This window comes from Eleutherodactylus coqui, chromosome 5 (genome assembly GCF_035609145.1).
Source record: "Eleutherodactylus coqui strain aEleCoq1 chromosome 5, aEleCoq1.hap1, whole genome shotgun sequence".
Taxonomy (NCBI): domain Eukaryota; kingdom Metazoa; phylum Chordata; class Amphibia; order Anura; family Eleutherodactylidae; genus Eleutherodactylus; species Eleutherodactylus coqui.
Genome location: NC_089841.1, coordinates 141,041,383 through 141,059,550, shown reverse-complemented (window position 1 = coordinate 141,059,550; position 18,168 = coordinate 141,041,383). Strand labels below are relative to the sequence as shown.

Genomic DNA, 18,168 nt, shown 5'->3' with positions numbered 1-18,168 from the left:
CCCGCCACTGCTTCTCTTCTTCATCTTCTGGCCAGGGATTAAAAAATCCCCGCCTCCTGGAAGCGCTGGCTCTGATTGGCTGACGCTTAGCCAATCACAAAGTGCTCAATGAATGGTAGTGATTCAACCAATCAGACATTCATCGAGCACTGCCTGTGATTGGCTAAGTGTCAGCCAATCGCAGCCAGCTCTTTCAGGAGACGGGGATTTTTCAATCTCCAGCCAGAAGATGAAGATGATCAGTCCCGGAACCCAGGGAGAAGCTACGGCCGCGCCGGAAAGTGCAGGAGAGGTGATGTACACTACTTTCTTTTTTTTTTTTTCTTGCAGCTGCAGGTTATTTTCGTGGTAGGTCTTATATTTCAAAAACGCCAATGTTGGATTCATTCTGACAGTTTACGGTTGCAGCCTAGTGTTGGATAGTCCTTTAGACTATTTCTGACAGACCAGTGTGGGTAAAGACTCCTCCAGCCAGAAACTAGTTTGTGGGGAGAAGGGAAATGTCTAGAACACTTTTTTTCAAATTTTATTTTATGCCATCTTATATTGCATTCAAAAGTTGAGATGTGTTTAAAGCAAAATTTTAAGGGAGGGACTGAGGTATTTTGTGTTTTTTTTTTCTATAACTTTTGTTCCTTTTAACTTTTTCAGAGTTGACATCTTTGATGTTTCCTATAAGGCCTGCTTCACACGTAGCGTAAATGCTGCAGAATTTGTGCAGCAGATTTTTCTGCAGGAACTCCGCGGCGTTTACAGTTCAAGCCATTTCTCGAAAACTTCTAAAAAAACCACATACAACGGAAAAGTTCATTTAGATGTGTATTTGGCCGCTGAGGTTTTCAAGCATATTAACCTATGAGTTTTCTGCTGCGGATTCACTACGTGTGAGGTTGCCCTAACTCCTCCTACATGGTTAGGAAGCAGCATCGGTTTCCAGTAGTTCATATGTCTTCTGATCCACAATGTAGATGCATCTCATCCAGTAACCTGGCCTCCTCAATGTTCTATCATCAAGCTTATTGTAGCTAGCTATCAGGTAGTTTTAATGTGGTTTCGCCTAACCTTTTCTCTTATCAATATGAAATTGCCATTTCCATTCTTGAGCTCACAAGACAACATGACCATGGATATACCCATGTTGGATTCTGTAGCTTTAGCTGTAATATGGTGTTCAGAATGGGATTCAACTCAAATCCTCTGATGTTAATTGAGTCTAAGAACCTACAGGTCACTTAAATAAATGGCGGGTTATATTCTAAAATGTGTGATGAATCACTACTTTTAACCATTCACCTCTACTACTTTACCTGGGGTAATTAACACACTTCTTCAACCACACACTAATGAACATGTTTGCCATTTGAAATTCACTGAGCACATGAATGCTGTTAACCACTGTGATATGGGATTGTGTGTATAGGGTCATGGCAAAATACTGCAGATTTTTAGAAAACCTAGATTGCTAGCGTTGCTTTTCAATTAAAGCATTGACCCTTTTGAACCAGATTGACAGCTTAATTAGAATAATTGACTCTTCAATATTTAGGAACCATTGATGGGGTGCAATTTCACATTACAGAAATGTGTGATCTAGAACCCATGATGATCTGGGTGCTAGATATATTACCCAGTATTCTAGCTGTGCTGTCAACTTGGGTATTATTGAGTGGAAAAAAATGTAGATATGTATTACTGTCTTTTTAAAAAATTAGGCCTACCCTGTATTTTTGCTGCTAGAGCATCCTATGAACTACTGTGTATACTCAGTGTAATATAGTTAGTCTTATCTAAACTGTCTTCTGCTGCGTTTAGACGAACCATTATCGATAAGAAAACTGTTCAAATGAACAAAACTGAACAATAATTGTTCAGTTTAAACTCCTGGCAATGACTGGACAAGAATCGTGAGGTTCTCGCTCATCGTTCAGTTTCAGCTGGCATCATAATTGGCACCAGCTTGTTAACGTTTCGGGCAGTTTAAATGCTGGATCGATCAGTGTTTTCACACAGGAATGTAAAACACTGAATGATAAGTGAGCAAGAGCTGCACGATTTTCAGCGAGAAACATGTAGTCTTAAGAGCTGCCAAAGAGTGGACGAGCTGGTGATGAGATTTGCAAGCTCCTTCCCCAGGGCAAAGGAGAATCCTCCCGTATAAAAGGGGCATTAGTTTCACTTAGACTTCATTCACACTTGCAAATTGTAGATCTGTGTTTTCTGTGTAAAATTTGTTTAAAATGACTGTGCATTCTGTATTTTCAAAGCACATCATGGTCCATTAAATGTGTGTGATGGCTATATTCTGTAAGTAAAGGTAGCTGATCCATAATGTAACCCCTACCGTAAATTATAGGAATACTAGAAAACGCCAAGGAGTTCCATGATTACAGGAAAAAAAATAATATACAATATACTGCAATACCGAAGAATATATTGTACAGGAGATCAGACTATCACTAGTTAAAAACTTCCCGATTAGTACTAATAATTTTTATTATTTTTTTTTTAAATAACCCTTTTTTTCCCAGTCACATCAAACTGAAGAAAAATTTGTATTGCTGCATCTCTAAGGGCGCCTGCACACGAGCGGAAATTCCGCGGCAGGATTTCCCACGGAATTTCCGCCCCTGGAAGCTGCCATAGGATTGCATTAAACGCAATCCTATGCAGACGGGTGCAATTTGGCCGCTCGGAATCTCGCGCGGTAAACAGATTGCGGCATGCTGTAATTCTGTGCGGGGCTCGCGTCACTCGCCGGCCCCACTCTGCGCATGCACCGGATGCCTGGCAGCCAGCACATGAAAGAGTCGGGGCCGCGGGAGAGGTGAGTGCCCGCGCTGCTCTTTGCAGACGCTCTGGTCGGGTCCCGCTGCGAGAATTCTCGCAGCCGGATCCGACCCGGCCGTCTGCAGGCGGCCTAAAAGTCAGATTTACTAAAATATTACATAAGTCCTGCATGGTGAACGCCATCAGAAAAACGCAGAATTCTAGAATTTTTTTTTTCTGGTTACTCTGCCTCCAAGAAAAAATTAAATAAGCAATGAACAAAATCACAGGTACCCCGACATGGTAGCAATAGAATCTACAGCTTGCCTCACCTTGCACAAAACAAGCCCTCACAATGACCCATTGACTAGAAGATTACTTATGGGGGTCAAAAGATGGGTTCCAAAGCTATTTTTTCTTTTTTTGTAGTACTACATAAAAAAAATTCTGCACACTTGGTATTGCTGTAAACATACTGACACACAGCATAAAGATAACGGCATTCTTGCTGCACCATGAATGTCTTAAAACAAATTGTGTTTTCCACTTCACCCCACTTAAAAATGAGTTTTCCAGAGAAATAGCTATGATGACCTATCTTCAGGATAAGTTATGAATAGTTGATCGGCTGTAGTTTACCATTTGGGGCCCCAGCTGATCAGCTGCTTTGGTGCCTGCTGTCAGTGCCACAGTACACAGGTACAGAGCAGAAGCTGCTGCTCCAACCCCTGTGTAGTGGCCGGCGCTTGTAACTACAGGCACAGCTGCCATTGATTTTAATAAAAATTGTGCTTGCAATTTCAAGCATCGGCCACTACACTAACTAGACAGAGCAGCTTCTGTTCTACCACAAAAGTCAATGATTAGTATTTCCCTGGAAAACCCTTGGTAAGTTTTACAATACGTTATATGGTACATTACACTGTACCACTGACTAGTACAACTTGTGTCTCAAACACAAGTCTACATCTAGCTGTCCTCAGATAAATTTGAAGTTATTTGAATTTGAGGAATAGAAAATTTCTAAAAAGGCTGCAGCAACCCACTCTCTGCTGTGCGGTGATCCTTGATCTAGTGAACTGGTTGCTACAGAGTGTGCAATGTCTTCTCTGCAGGTTGTAGGAGATGCTGAGCAATGACATTTTCCTTTTCAAGCAGCGAAGATACCATGTTGTATTGCAGAGGACAGTGGGAAGGACCTGACACAGAATCACAGAGGATCAGGTGGACTCAGCACCAGACTGTGCAGCGTGCACTTCATCCTGCCAGCACTACAGCATCAGTGTAGAAAATTTTTATACGTGTTATCAGCTAATTTATGACCAACAAAAGCAATCATAAAATAGCTGATGAGAACCTTAAGGAAAGGAGAGGGCACAAGGAAAGTAAGCAGTCAGTGGCCGGTCTCACTGACGGATCTCTTGACACTGCAGGTTCTTTAAAGTGATATATAGAAGCTGCAGAAGACAAAAGTCTTTTAAAAACCATTTAAAAAATGGTTTTCAGCCCAAAATAGATTTAAATGAAGAAAACTTTGCCTCCGAAAAGTGTTCATAAAGAACAAATGACTGAATACGTAGATAAATACAGAAACGATCTTTTATAGGTTGTCTGTATTTAGTTCCGTAATTCAATATGCAAGTGTGAATGTAATATTAAAGGGAGTCTGTCCGCTCGTATGAGCCCCAGAAGCTAAACTTATGGGCTCATAGGGGCTGAGACGCGGAATCTGGCGGTGTCCTATAATTACCTTCCCTGCCATTCCCCCATTATGCGCTGTCACAGCTGCCGCTGGATGCGTCTGGCTATTACTTGCCATGCACATAGAATAATAGGACTAGTGCACACACACAAAATGAGAGAACAAGTAGTGCGTCGGGTGCATTCAACTGCAGTTTTGACAGGACAGGGCGGGGTATGGCAGGGAAGGGAAGTATAGGACACATCGCCGAATTTGGCGTTTGAGCTTCTAGGAGCCCCCAAGGGTAGCTGATAGATTTCCTCTAACAAGCAGTGCAAACATCCTTAGATCCTAGAGTAGACCTTTCTTTCTATATAAGAAGCTGCCTGAAGGTGAACCATGATAAAGATGTTTTGAGATTCCACGTACTATGTGCATTTCCTATTTAGTGTAGCATTAGGGCAAATGTTTGAGTTCTTAGATTCTAGCTTTGGACTCAGCCATATGCATACTGAGGTGCAATGTATTCTCTTGCAAGCCTTTTTTTTCTGCAGACTTCCAAACCGCTGATGTGTCTCTTCTTTCCTTTTCAGAACAACTGGAGTAATCCCCTTCTTAAACAATTGTGCAGAGATGTAAGGTTGCTTTGTTGCGTGCATGTGTGTGTTTAGAGGCAGTTTTCAAAGTAAATGGAGACAAGAAAAGGCATGTGCTTCAAATTGTGCTCAAATTGCAAAATCACCTTCACATTTAAATGTGTTGGAAGATTCGAAGGAGTCGATTGATTATTCAGTACACACTGAAGATGCTATAGAAATTCTTTTGCTGCTAGAGGGCAAACCCTGAAATACAGTGTTGGAAGCCCCTCTAGCAACAAATGGAATGAGAAGATAATCTAAGCAGCCAAGCCAAGATTCTGTGTTCCGCCATGTAAGATTTCATCGGTTCATGTACAATATCATTGTAGTGCATGCTTCCAGTTGTAAGTAGCCAGATATCTGTACTGTATAATTTCCTTTATGAACAGCTCTGTATAATATGCACTTGTTCTATTTATAAACTCATTCAAAAAGCTACAGATGTTGAATGTTAAAAATGTAAATCTCTAGGTCACCATTTCATAAATTTTAGTTTTTTTTTAAACTCGTTTTAAGTGTGCAAATGTCATTTTTGCACTGTAATAATGTAACTTATTGAATTCTAAAGCAGATAACCTTTTGGTGCAATACGATTTACTGTGATGCTTCTCTTACAAGAAAACAATGTCAGTTGCTGCAAACGCATGTTTGGCCTCTAGACAATTGTAAATAAATTCAGTTGTTGCTGACATAAGCATCATACAGACATGGTTTCCAATAAATAAAAGTTTGTTCTACTATAGACACAATGGCTGTTTTGTATATTTTGTTTTCCTCTGTGCATTACAGTAATAAGTCAATTGTAAAGTAAAATGGAGACTGTGCCCACCTGTGGGCATAATAGGTGCAGACAGAGCCTGGTGTTGGCATGTTGTGGACAGACACTACAAATGGACACGGGCAAAGTGATGACTAGGAACGGCCAAATACATGCGATGTTGGGTCCGGACAATCCTCTAATCTGTATGGGGGTTTTGTGACTATCCTCAATATCCTCCAATAAGAGATGTTCAGTAGGGATGAGAATGGGCAGTTGATTTCAACTGTCATATACTTCTTTTTTGCGCCTCGGGGAGATAAGCCACTGCCGGACAAGTCTGACCATGGGTTTCTCACCTCTACTTTCTGAAAATATGCACGTTGTATCTACAGTATTAGGGCGCCCACCCACTGGCGTTTTTTTTCACTGCGAAATTCGCAGGTTTTTTTTTTCTGCAGGGGGTCTATGGGACTTGTAATGTAAAAATCGCGATCGCGCAAAATCGCGATTTACCGCGATATCGCGATTTTAGCTTTGCATGCCCCATAGCCCAAAGATCCCTGCAGAAAAAAAAACCGCTGCGAATTTCGCAGTAAAAAAACGCTAGTGGGTGGGCACCCTTAGGTGAGTTGGCTGTCCGTTGATCAATTGCTTGGCAGACAGCTTTCTAATTATGACAGCCTTTGTTAAAGAAGCTCTCAAATGGAAGGACCCATGAACTTGGCCATATCACAGAGCTACAGTTGCAAGAAATAGTAAGTGAATCCTTTTTTGAATTTGATTTCTGTATTACAAATGTTGGCTGATTGTTATCTAAAGGTACCTTTTACACCGGATGATAGTCGGGCACATGAGTGCCCAGCAATAGCTCCTGTGCTTGGGCAAAGTAGCAATATTGTTTCCTGTGTACACATGCCAATAGTAGCTAAGTGTTTTTTTGTTTTTTTTTCAGGTTAGTTAAAAACCAAGTGACTCTGACAGGTGAGCGACTTCTCGCTCAGTGCCACATTGGTGGCCATGTGTTCACAGGATAACTATTGCCCGAATTGGCTATTTCCAGCTGCTATTCGGGTGCTAATTGCCCCATGTAAGGGTATATTAAGTCACAATACAAACACAGTTGTACTATTCATGGCTTTTATTGAGCACATTGAATAAACCTCCATGGTGCAAGGAGAAAAAATTAGTCTTTGTTAGGCCAACTTCACACGGACGAGGGTGATACCGTGATTCACGATCCGAGATCACCCTTGTCGTCCATGTGAATGCCTCGTGGATACGAGGCATCTTCGTGCTAAATTAGCCTTGCGTCACTTTGGGGATGAAGGAATCCGCAGCGGCGGCAGAGGATCGCAGAGTTCTCCCATTGCTTTCAATGGGGCTGCGATGCAAGATCACGCAGCTAGATAAAACATGACGTGATTTGTTTCTTGCATAGCATTGTGGTGCCATGCAGGAAAGAATCACTTGTGTATGATCCCATTCAAAAGAATGGCGTTCATATTTGTGCGTCTCGCAATGCACAAATCTTGTGTGATTTTTCTCCTGTGTGAAGCCGGCCTAAGTGTATGATCACACATTGTGCAGAAATACAGATCTTGGTGTGTATTTTTACCAAAGAGTTGCAATGAATACATTCTATGGTGAAAGTTTGTGGTATTTCTACAATGAATACAGCGTGCTGCAAACTTTGAAAATCCGCTGATTGACTATTTTCTGCTAGTTTTTTCCACTTTGTTAAAACCCTATTCACTTATAATGCACTGTACATTGCTGTGGAATTTTGGCTCTAGTTCCACAGCTGCAATTCCGACTTTGTGAAATCAACATTAAGCAGATTTCAAACTAGTGCATCTTAACTCAGTGTTTTGTTTTGTGGACTGTAATTTGAAACTAATGTAATTTTCTATCTATTTACATGGCCAGGTTTTACAAATGCAGCATGACCTAGATTTGTCTGTTTTCACCTACATTCCAGCTTGCTAATATTTTTTTCTCTTTTTACAACATGTCCCTTATGACTTGGTGGAAAAACAAGCATATGGGAAGTGGGGGATGGGGGTGCAGACATCAGCTGGACATATAACATATATATATAGGGCACTGCTAGGTAAGGAGTGAGGCACAGGAACTTTTATATACCACTTGTGGTATATTCCAAAATGGCTGCCCCATTTGCATTGCTGGACCACACAAAAATGTCTGACTATAATGCTCCTGGGAGGACCACCTGAGCTGCCTGCAATCTGCAGTGTGAGCACGTGACTGGTAAGTGGGCACAGGTGCAGCAGGCCTTTCCAGCCGGTATGGCTTTGTATGTGTCGGTGTTTGCAAACTGTTTAGTGATGCACCAGTAGCTTTGAACAATTTAGCATCAGTGTGTCACTTCTCTACTCTTGTATTTCACAATGAGAAATGTTCTGTAAGGCTGCATCAGATGTTTGTGCAGGCTCTTGCTAGGGCAATACTTGCAATGACTGCACACTGATGGCATGTACCTCTAACGTATTGGAGTTCTAGGTCTCTACAATTGACTCATTTTCTTGTACACTTCCTGATCTATTTGAACAAAGTATATCGATAAATGTTAGTGTCCTTGCAATCATGTAGAAATCCATTATAGTACAGGAACATGCACAATAATTTTTTCTTGTAAGTCACTTGCGTTGCCACCTTTCTCATATGAGGTCTCGCTTGGAGCCTTTGTTGCTGATTTCCATTCCTGGACAAAATAGTACAGCTTGCTGCGTTATTCCGTCGAGGGAAATGACAGACGGCTATACTGACCCCAATATAGTAAATGGGGTCTGTTTTGTTCCATCATATGATGGATCCGTTCAACTCGTTGATTCAGTTTTCCTGCTCCCATTAAATAGCACAGGCTGGCTGCAGCCCCTGCTCCAGCTACTTATATCTGTGCACAGTATTATTGTATCTTGACGCCACCAGGATCAACTTTGTTGGAAATGACAACCCCTGTACCTGACTGGCTATACATCTGGCTTGGGTGCAGGTACAGCCAGCCCAGTAAGGTGATTGTGCAGCTGCAATTCATGCCAGCGTACACCTGCGGTGCTTCCTGGCCCCTGCTGAAGCCGCCCATTGCCACACCTCAAACCGCTTCCCCGACGGGCGCCCATAAGCCGTCACCCCACTCTGCGTAGAAGCGCAGACCGGGGTGCCGATGAGGGAGGACAGAGGGACATGCAGCGGGTTTGCCCGCCACGCCGCTGAAGGCTCCCCCACTCCCAGCTATGTTTGCAGTTGGCAGCAGGGAGGAAACAGCGGCAGGGGGTGCACGAAATCGCACACGCCATCCTACCACAGTGGCAGAACTGCAGAGAGGCGGCATCAGCGCCCTACAGTTTGTAACATTAGGACACCATGGAGCCTACAGTGCTGGGGGACTGACAGTTATAGGCACCGGGCAGAACACAGCTAAAGCAGCAGGAGAGCTGGGGGGCCGGGGGACACGCACTTACGTGCTGAAACTGAGTGCCGGCTAACACACACGGAGGCACTTGACCTCCTTCCAGGACCTTCGTGCCTTCACCCTATCGGGAGCTAGGGGTGTGAGAGGCGTTCCTCCTGTCAAACCCCTAGCTTCCGGTGGCGTCAAGATAGAATAATACCTCTGTGCTAGGACACAGTCCTGTTCTGTTGCTTGGGCTCCTGTATTCAGTCTGGCATCCAATGCTGTAGAATGTAAACTTTAAATGCAGAATCGGCAATGCAAGTTATATAGAGGAGAACGATCATTGTGCGGATTTGTGCACTAAAATGGCTTCTCCATGTAACTAAAGGTACTTTTGTTTTATCCTTTTATCCACATTTACAGTGAAGCAGTATTTAAACGGGCAGCAGGATGGGGAAATTGTGTTTCTGTTGAGGTTAGGAATGAACTGTGAACGCATGGAGGCAAAGATGGATGTATCTGTTGCAAACTCTGCAGAGGTGAGACATAGCTAGAAGAAGCATCATGGCAGACAGAGAATAAGGGGAAAAGGACTCCCTCCAATCAGAAGACAGCACCTGTGAGTTGTTGGATTTACGGTCATGGTTTATTCTGCCTCTGACTGCACCTGAACAATAGTTTATTTTTCTGTCTGTGGTGTGGTGATCTGCAGCCTGCCTACGTGGTGAACTTTAGGAAGGCAATATTCAAACAGCTAAGAGATGCCTTTAACCTTATTGACTGTAATAATGGCCTTAAAAATGGATTGTAAATGGGAAAGTTTTAAAACCATTTTAAATACTCCCTATGTATTTAAACTACTAAATCAAGAAGGCAGTGAAGATGCAGTAAAGACCTACAATGGGAAAAAATATGTAAAAAGTAAAGGTGGAGACAGACTTGTTGTCAGAGAGTAATACTAACCTAAACTGGGCGCAGAGTGTTAAAACAGCAGTATGCAGTCCTAAGCTCTTGCTCACGACCTGAAGGTTGTGAGTTCAATCCCTGAATGGTTCAGGTAGCCAGCTCAAGGTTGGCACACTGTTCCATCCTTCCGAGGTCGGTAAGTTGAAAGTGTTAGTGGAGGTGATGAGAAAGCAGATCATTTTTTTTCCAACCAGTGTATTCACTCCGGAAAATTGTCAGGTGAAATAAGTTTTTTATAATGTAAACTTTTCATTAAATGTCATGAGTTCAACCCAGGAAGAAGGGCAAAGCCACCTTAGGATGTTTTAAATTCAGCAAATCACCAGGTCTCGATGGCGTACACCCCCAGGTTGTAAGCAAATTAAGTAATGTGATAGACCGTTGCCTTTTATATTTAAGGAATCCATAGTGATGAGATCTGTTCCATTGAATTGGTGCATAGTAAATGTGTCAATATTCAAAAAGGCGTTGAAAAGTGGACCCAGTAACTACAGGCCGGTAAGTAACTTCAATTGTGGGTAAAATATTTGAGGGGTTTCTAGGAGATGCTATCCTGGAGTACCTTAATGAAAATAGCTGTATAACTTCGTGTCAGCATGGGTTTCAGGGGTTGCTTATATCACACCAATCTGATCAGCTTCTACGAGGAGGTAAGTTCTAGACGGGACCAGGGAAAGTCATTGCATTTTGTATAACTTGATTTTTCCAAAACGTTTGATACTGTGCCGCATAAAGGGTTGGTATATAAAATGAGAATGCTTTGTCTGGGTGCGAATGTTGGTAAGTAACTGACTCAATGAGGGTGGTTATTAGTACGTACTCCGATTGGGTTACCATCACTAGTGAGGTACCACAGGGGCGGTATTGGGCCCTTTTCTTTAACATAATTATTAATGACCTGGTAGAATGATTGCACAGTAAAATCTATCTTTACAGATGACACAGAGTAATGCAAAGTAATTAACACGAGAGGATGCAAGGGGATCTGGATAAGTTGAAGCTTGGGCAGAAAAGTGGCAGATAAGGTTTAACACTGATAAATGTAAAGTTATGCACGTGGATTAGGAAATAGATGTCACCATTACACTTAATGGGAAACCACTGGGTAACCCTGACATGGAAAAGGACTTGGAGATTTTAGTTCACTCTAAGCTTAACTGGAGCAACCAGTGTCAGGCAGCTGCTGCCAAGGTAAAAAGGATCATGGGGTACATCAAGAGGTCTAGGGACACATGATGAGAACATTGTTCTTCCTCTGTACAAGTCACTGGTCAGACCACACATTGAATATTGTGTACAGTTTTGGGCATCGGCACTGAAGTACATAGCGAAGCTTGAGCTGGTTCAAAGACTCGCAACTAAAGTAATGGCATGGGTGGACTACAATACCCAAAGAGGTTATCAAAATTGGGGTTATTAAGTTTAGAAAAAAAAAGACACTGGTAAGGGTTGGGCCAACCAATATCAGGGATCAATACAGAGACCTCTATAATCATTTATTTATACCAAGGACTTTGATTGTAACAAGGTTTTTGCACTAACATAGAAGGGAGTTCTTTACTGTAAGAGCAGTAAGACTACGGAACTCTGGCTGAGGATGTGGTGATGGCAAACTCACAAAGTTTGAGGGGCCTGGATGCCTTTCTTGAGTAGCAATATTACGTGTTATAGTCACTGATTACTTCAGAAGGGTTGTTCTAGGTGTTTTTTCTGATTGCGAGATTTAAAGTCAGGAAGGAATTTTTTCCCCCCTTTTCTTTAAATTAGGAAAATTGTACTTTTGAAGGCACCCGGGGCCCAATGGTTTAAAAATAAATAAATCTGACAATTCCTTCATTTTAAGGGGATGAGATTGAAAAACTGTTTCCAAACGGCAAAAATCATTCTCAGCTGAACATCTGTGACAATCAATAGATGTGTGATGCCAAAAACACTATAGGCCTGCGCTACAAGTACCATGTGGGAGGGAACACTGCCTTCATGCAAACCATGCCTTCATGCAAACCATGCCTTCATGCAAACCATGCCTTCATACACACAACCTTCAGATGCATGAAACAGGCAAAGACTACAACTGTATGCTGAACAGCTCTATAATATGCTGCCAATAGACTACTAAACCCCAACTGAAAAGCCTTGCTAAATACCTCAGTGTACACAGGGCCATAGTTAAATGTACAACTGGTGGACATTCAGGTCAGTCGCTACTGTTCCTAGCAGTGGATATCCTTCCAAGTCCATTCCAAGAGCGTAACGGGTTTCTGAAAGTAGTGGAAGAATGGAAGGAAAATGGCAAGAGATCTACAGAAAACTAAAAAAATAAAAATACTGTAGTATGTCACATTCGCCCAAGACGACCCAGATATTCTACAGTGCTTGTGGGAAAATGTTCTGTGTACAAATAAGAGTGAAATTTTTTTTTTTTCTTCTTGACACACAAGTCTAGCGCTATGTTTTCAGGGGGGGGGGGAAACCCTGCATCGTAATGCTGAAGCATGGTGGAAGGGAGAATCATTGTTTAGGGCTACTTTGCTGGATGCCGTGCAATCATTGTGGGAACAATGAATTTTAAGGTAAATGAAAACATTTTACAAGAAAATGTAAGCACATCAGTTCATGCCTTCTAGCTCAAGAGGTACTAGTGGTGCAACAAAACACAACAAAACAATGAATCAAAGCATACCTGAATCCACTGAAGAATTGCTGACTTTGCCATTCTAAAACCAATCTTTTTCAGAGTCCTGACCTTACCTCTATCGAGATGCTGTGCATGCAAGGCATCCCATAAATATTGATGAACTGAAATCAGTTTGCAAGAAGAAATGGTTCAAAATTTCCTCAACGTTGTGAAAACATATTTGAGGCTACAGGCAACATTTGGTAGAGATGAGGGGGATCTACAAGTTATTGAATTTCAAGGATTCTCTTTACTTTTTCTCCCTGTACTGTGGATGTAGTCATTCTCCTTAAATGCAGTATTTAAGTACTCAGTGTACTTAAGACGTGAAAAGTACAACTTTGTGTTTATCGGTTTTGAAGGGTCTGTCAGCATGTGGCAGATTTGCTGCAGAGTGTCTGCAATGCACATTCCACAGCACAAACTCGAATCAAAAAGCGCAGTTTGGTACAGAAGTCACCCCCTCATTTGAAAAAGCTGAATTCTGCACTGTCTCCATAGTTACAGCGGCTTTTCTCCATAGCATGAGAACGCACTCTTTAAAATCTCAATCATTTTGCTGCTTCTGTAAATGCTGTGGATTTTCCATTCGGAGGGTCCACGTGGAAAAGCCGGCCCGCGTGGACATACCGTTAGCGTGCCAGTACAGAAGCACTAGTGCTTACGGTTTATCTATAATTGTTGGGCTGAGCTTGTGCGTGCTTGTGCAGCCTGGTAATTAGGGCAAAGCATCAGTTGCACTTGGGTAATACCAGTAGTATGCTAAGGCTGTGGCCCCACAATATGGCAGCTGCGTGTGGCTGAAATACTGCCCATGCTTGGCAGATAATGGTGTAATGATCTTGCAGGCATTACCAGCATGATTGTGTGGCTGTTGGCTGCGAGCAGTTACCTAATTATGGGGCCGTAGCTTAGAGCCTCCTTCATATGACTGTATTCTGTTCAGTATTTCTTATCTGTATTTGTGACCCAAGGCCAAGAATGCAACTTACAGAGAGAAAGTAGATAGGAAAGGAGTGCAAACTTTCCAATCTTGGATTAACTTCTGTTTTGACTGACACATATACTGCTAGTGTTAATGAGTTCTTATTGTGACTCGATTGTTTAAATGTGGTCTATTTGTTATCTGATACAGAAATTCAAGTATCCATGTTCCTTCGTAATACCTCTGTTACTCATGCCTTATAACAGGTATTGCTAGAACAGAATGATGGTATATTTTGGATGCATATGGAAGGCTTAGGCCTCATGTCCACGGGTGGACTTTTGCTGCGAAATCCAGAGCAGGCATTCTCTGGATTCCACAGCATTAACCCTCCATAGCATGCTATGGAAAAATGATTTTTCATGTACATGAGCGAAAACCAATTGGGGTTTCCACTCGCAGATGAAAAATCGCAGTATGTTCCATTTTACTGCAGTTTCCACACAGACTGCTTCCGTTGAAGTCAATGGAAGAAGTCTGATTCCGCGGAAAGAGCAGGAGATTTAAAAAAAAAAAATCTGTGCTTCGCATGTGCGCCTGCTGGCACTTCGGCACACAGAAGAATGAAGACATGGTCAGGTAAGCAGGGGCGCCGGGCAAAGGTGGATTCCCCATGAGGAATCTGCGTGTGCCCGAGGACATGAGTCCTTATAGTGCATAATACTAACATATGCCTGTCGCCATACAGTAACTGTGCTGGCAGCTTTATCGTGAGCTCTAACCCATCATTTAGGAATCCTGTTCCTCTCCTTGATGTAAGAGCTCCTGCTGTGAGTAAAGCTGTTATCTGTAGTGAAAAACGTCTGGCAGACGGGCCAGACTTCCAGTGCTCAGCAACTATTGGTGTGTTACAATAGAATCCGTTTATTAACTATGCTAGTTATCCGTGATGTCAGCAAAACTATCTGTGAAATTAAACATTTTCTGGAATACCCTAGATCAGGGGCGTAACTAAAGGCTCAGGGGCCCTGATGCAAAACGTGAGCTGTGGCCACCCCTCTATTTGTATCTGTACCCGTACCCATACCTAAACCATGCTGCACAGAGACATAACTTGAAGCTTCTGGTCCTCAATGCAAAACCTGTAACAGGGCTCCCAACTATAATGCTTTATTCATAGTACTGGGCTCCCTATATAGAGAAGAGAGGCCTTATGGGCCCCCTAAGGCTCCTGGGCCCGGGTGCAACCGCATCCCCTGCAACCGCATCCCCTAGATATAACCCTCTATAGTTACACCCCTGCCCTAGATCCTTCATTTTGGGTAATTCTGGAGAGATCACTACTAGTTGTAGCAATATTGTATGGCTGGTTGTCCCACTCTCTGCTATTCTGACAATGAGTTGGAAGAGGTGTCTCTTCTGTTGTAGGAGAGGCCATGATAAAGAAATGCTGGAAAGCCATATAAAGCACATGCAGAGTAAAATTTAGTAATAAAGACCTTTTGGCAACAACTTGCACTCTTTGGATTAACACTAACGAGAGCTTTCTACAAATTTGCAAGGTTCTTTAAAGCCGCATCTTCCTTCCCACTATTCTGATGTCTGGAACCACAGCTTACAGAAGGGTAAGGGAGCAGGGGTCCGCAGATATAGATATATACACACAAAGAAGTATGGTGATTGGCTGACTGGAGAAATCCACACCATCTTTCTGCCAATGGTGACTTTAGCCGAATCAACCTGCAGCATTGTTTTTCTGGCAGTACATAGTAGTACAGCTTTCAGGAGCAGAACGTGACAAAATCTCACTTGTATCGTAACAAAAAAAGATACAATTTCTTATTTGTTCATCCACCTCCCCCAAAAAATCTTCACTAAAGAGTGAATTAAAAAAAAGTCACATGTACTCCAATATGGCACAGATGGAGAATACAACTTGCTAAAAAAAAACATGACCTCACACAGAGCTCCATTGACAGAAAAAATGCTACCAGTCTTGGAATGCAGGGATTGTCTCATGAAAAAATATTGTTAAACTCTGTCCATAATTATACACTTTTTGTAATTACACTTTTTAAAATAAGTTTATATTCCGGATATTGTTTGTTAGCCGTTTAGTAGTTCATGACCCTCCCCAACCCTAAAGATGAGTTCCCTGCATGTTTTTGGTTTTGCACTGCTTCTTTCAGTTGTGTGATATCCATGCCAGTATCAGCTCTGGCAGTATCAGCCATCGTGTTGTTTAGTGGCTGGGTCGTCTTTTGCCACTGATCCGTCCAAGCATTATAGATTTTTCTAGCGACTTCGCTTTCTTCACATGGCCACAATCTGTGAGCCTGAGCCGGCCATCTTGCCCTCCAGTGATAGATCGGGTCTTATACGATTCGGGACTTCTCTGTTTGTTAATCTCGCCGTCCTCGGTATAAGCAGCAGCTTTCGCCAGCACCACAGCTCGAACGCATCAATCCTTCTTCTATTAGCTTTTATCACAGTCCAGCTTTCACATTCATACATGGCTATGGGGAAAATGGTTTGCACTATCCTGCGTTTAGTTGCTATACAGATATCCCTACTTTTCCAGATTTTGTCTGTTTAGCAATGCGTTTCACCCAATGCTAGCCTATGTTTTATCTCTGGCATACATTCCCCATCCTGGTCAATTTTCAAACCAAGGAAGATGAAGTCTAGGAGGCATTTTATGGGCTCGTCAATTGATTTAAATTTGGCCATTTTTTGCACTCATAATTTGTCCTTTTTTTTTAAATTCAGTTAGAGGCTCGTTTTTTAAACTTTGTTTTAATCTTCCATATCAGGTGCCTCAGACCTGCTTCTGTTTCTGCAAGCAGAGTTGAGTCATCCGTATAACGGAGGTTGTTGATGATTCTGCCACCTATTTTTACCCCAGTTCTCAATTCGAGGTCCATTTTCCGTATGATGCCTTCTGCATTTAGGTTAAACAATAAGGCTGAGAGGATGCAGCCCTGTCAGATGCCTTTGCGAATTCCAAACCAGTCTTGTGTCCCCAGACTGTGTTCTTACAGTAGCTTCTTGATTTGTATAAAGTGATTTCATCAGCTTGACTAGATGTGCTGATACGCCCAGCTCTTGTAGGGCCTGCCATAGCTTGTCATGGTCAACACACTCTAAGCCCTTGATGTAGTTTAATAAAGCACATGATATATTTTTTTCTTTTCTGAATTTCCAGCTTTTTTCCATCGTCCATCACAGGTTTACCAGAATCCTGCCTGCGCATCAGGAAGCGCCGCTTCGACTACTGATCTCAATCTTTCTAATATGATTTTGAGAAGGATCTTGCTTGCATGCAGAATGAGGGCTTTTGTTTAGTAGTTGAAGTGATACCGGCAGTCGCCTTTATGTAGTTACCGTATTATATGTATCTGGCAGCAAAGGGCATGTGACGTGTTCCTTTTAACCAGCCTGTCAGGAGTGTAACACATATCAAACAGCAAATATGGGGAACCCATTTGCGGTCCTGTTCACCAACCTTACATCCAAAATATGGTTCGTAGCACTTTTTTACAAGAGGATTAAGTTTTTTTGTTTTTGCGATTTCAGAGTAAACTCTCCACAGATAACAAAAAATTTGGGCTATTTGCACAGGTACAAGGCATTTCTTCTGAACTGACACAAAACACAAACCTTCACAAACGTAGAACTACAAGCAGTCACTTCCAACAGCAATAGTTGACTGAACTCAATGCTGAGATACAGGTGGCAACTGATGCAACAGAACATGTTTGTACATGTTCAGCATGACTCATGGGCAATGTTGCCAAATCTTCCTTATTTCCTGGTGGTGGCTTTCTAAACTAAGGCCGGCTTCACACGAGCGTGACGGGCTCTGCAGCGGAATATTCCGCAGTGAAGCCCGTCACGGCGCCCCCCAGAGACCCCATACTTACCAGCGGAAGATAGCGTGAAGACGCTTTCCCGCCCACCACTGTCGCGTCATGTGACACGCCCACCGCGTCACATGACGCGGCCGGCGGTAGGCGGGAAAGCGTTTTCACACTATCTTCCGCTGTGTTACAGCGGGAGATAGCGTGAACGGATGGCTTCCATTGACTGCAATGGAAGCCGTCAGCGCGTACACCCGCGGCAAATAGAGCATGCTGCGGGTGAGGACGGGAGATTTCACGGTGCGGAATTCCGTGGTGGAATTCCGCATCGTGAGCATTGAGCTATTAGGTTCAATAGAACCTAATAGCAGGGGGCAACGCAGCGGATTTTTGCCGCGAATTTACGCGGCGTAAATCCGTTCGTGGGAAGGAGGCCTTAGGGTTGTGCGTTGTAATTCCTACTATATTTTAATTGTTTTT

At 42.7% G+C, this 18,168-nt stretch overlaps 1 protein-coding gene across 1 annotated transcript in view; it reads left to right on the top strand.

Annotated features, from left to right (window-relative positions):
• ATP2A2 (ATPase sarcoplasmic/endoplasmic reticulum Ca2+ transporting 2) overlaps nt 1-5,834 on the top strand; it is a 55,950-nt gene extending 50,116 nt beyond the window's left edge. The window contains exon 21 of the mRNA XM_066603265.1: nt 5,041-5,834. Coding sequence (XP_066459362.1) covers nt 5,041-5,054 — 14 coding nt within the window. The 3' untranslated portion in view covers nt 5,055-5,834. The remainder of the gene's footprint in view (nt 1-5,040) is intronic.
• Nucleotides 5,835-18,168: the final 12,334 nt, after the last annotated feature.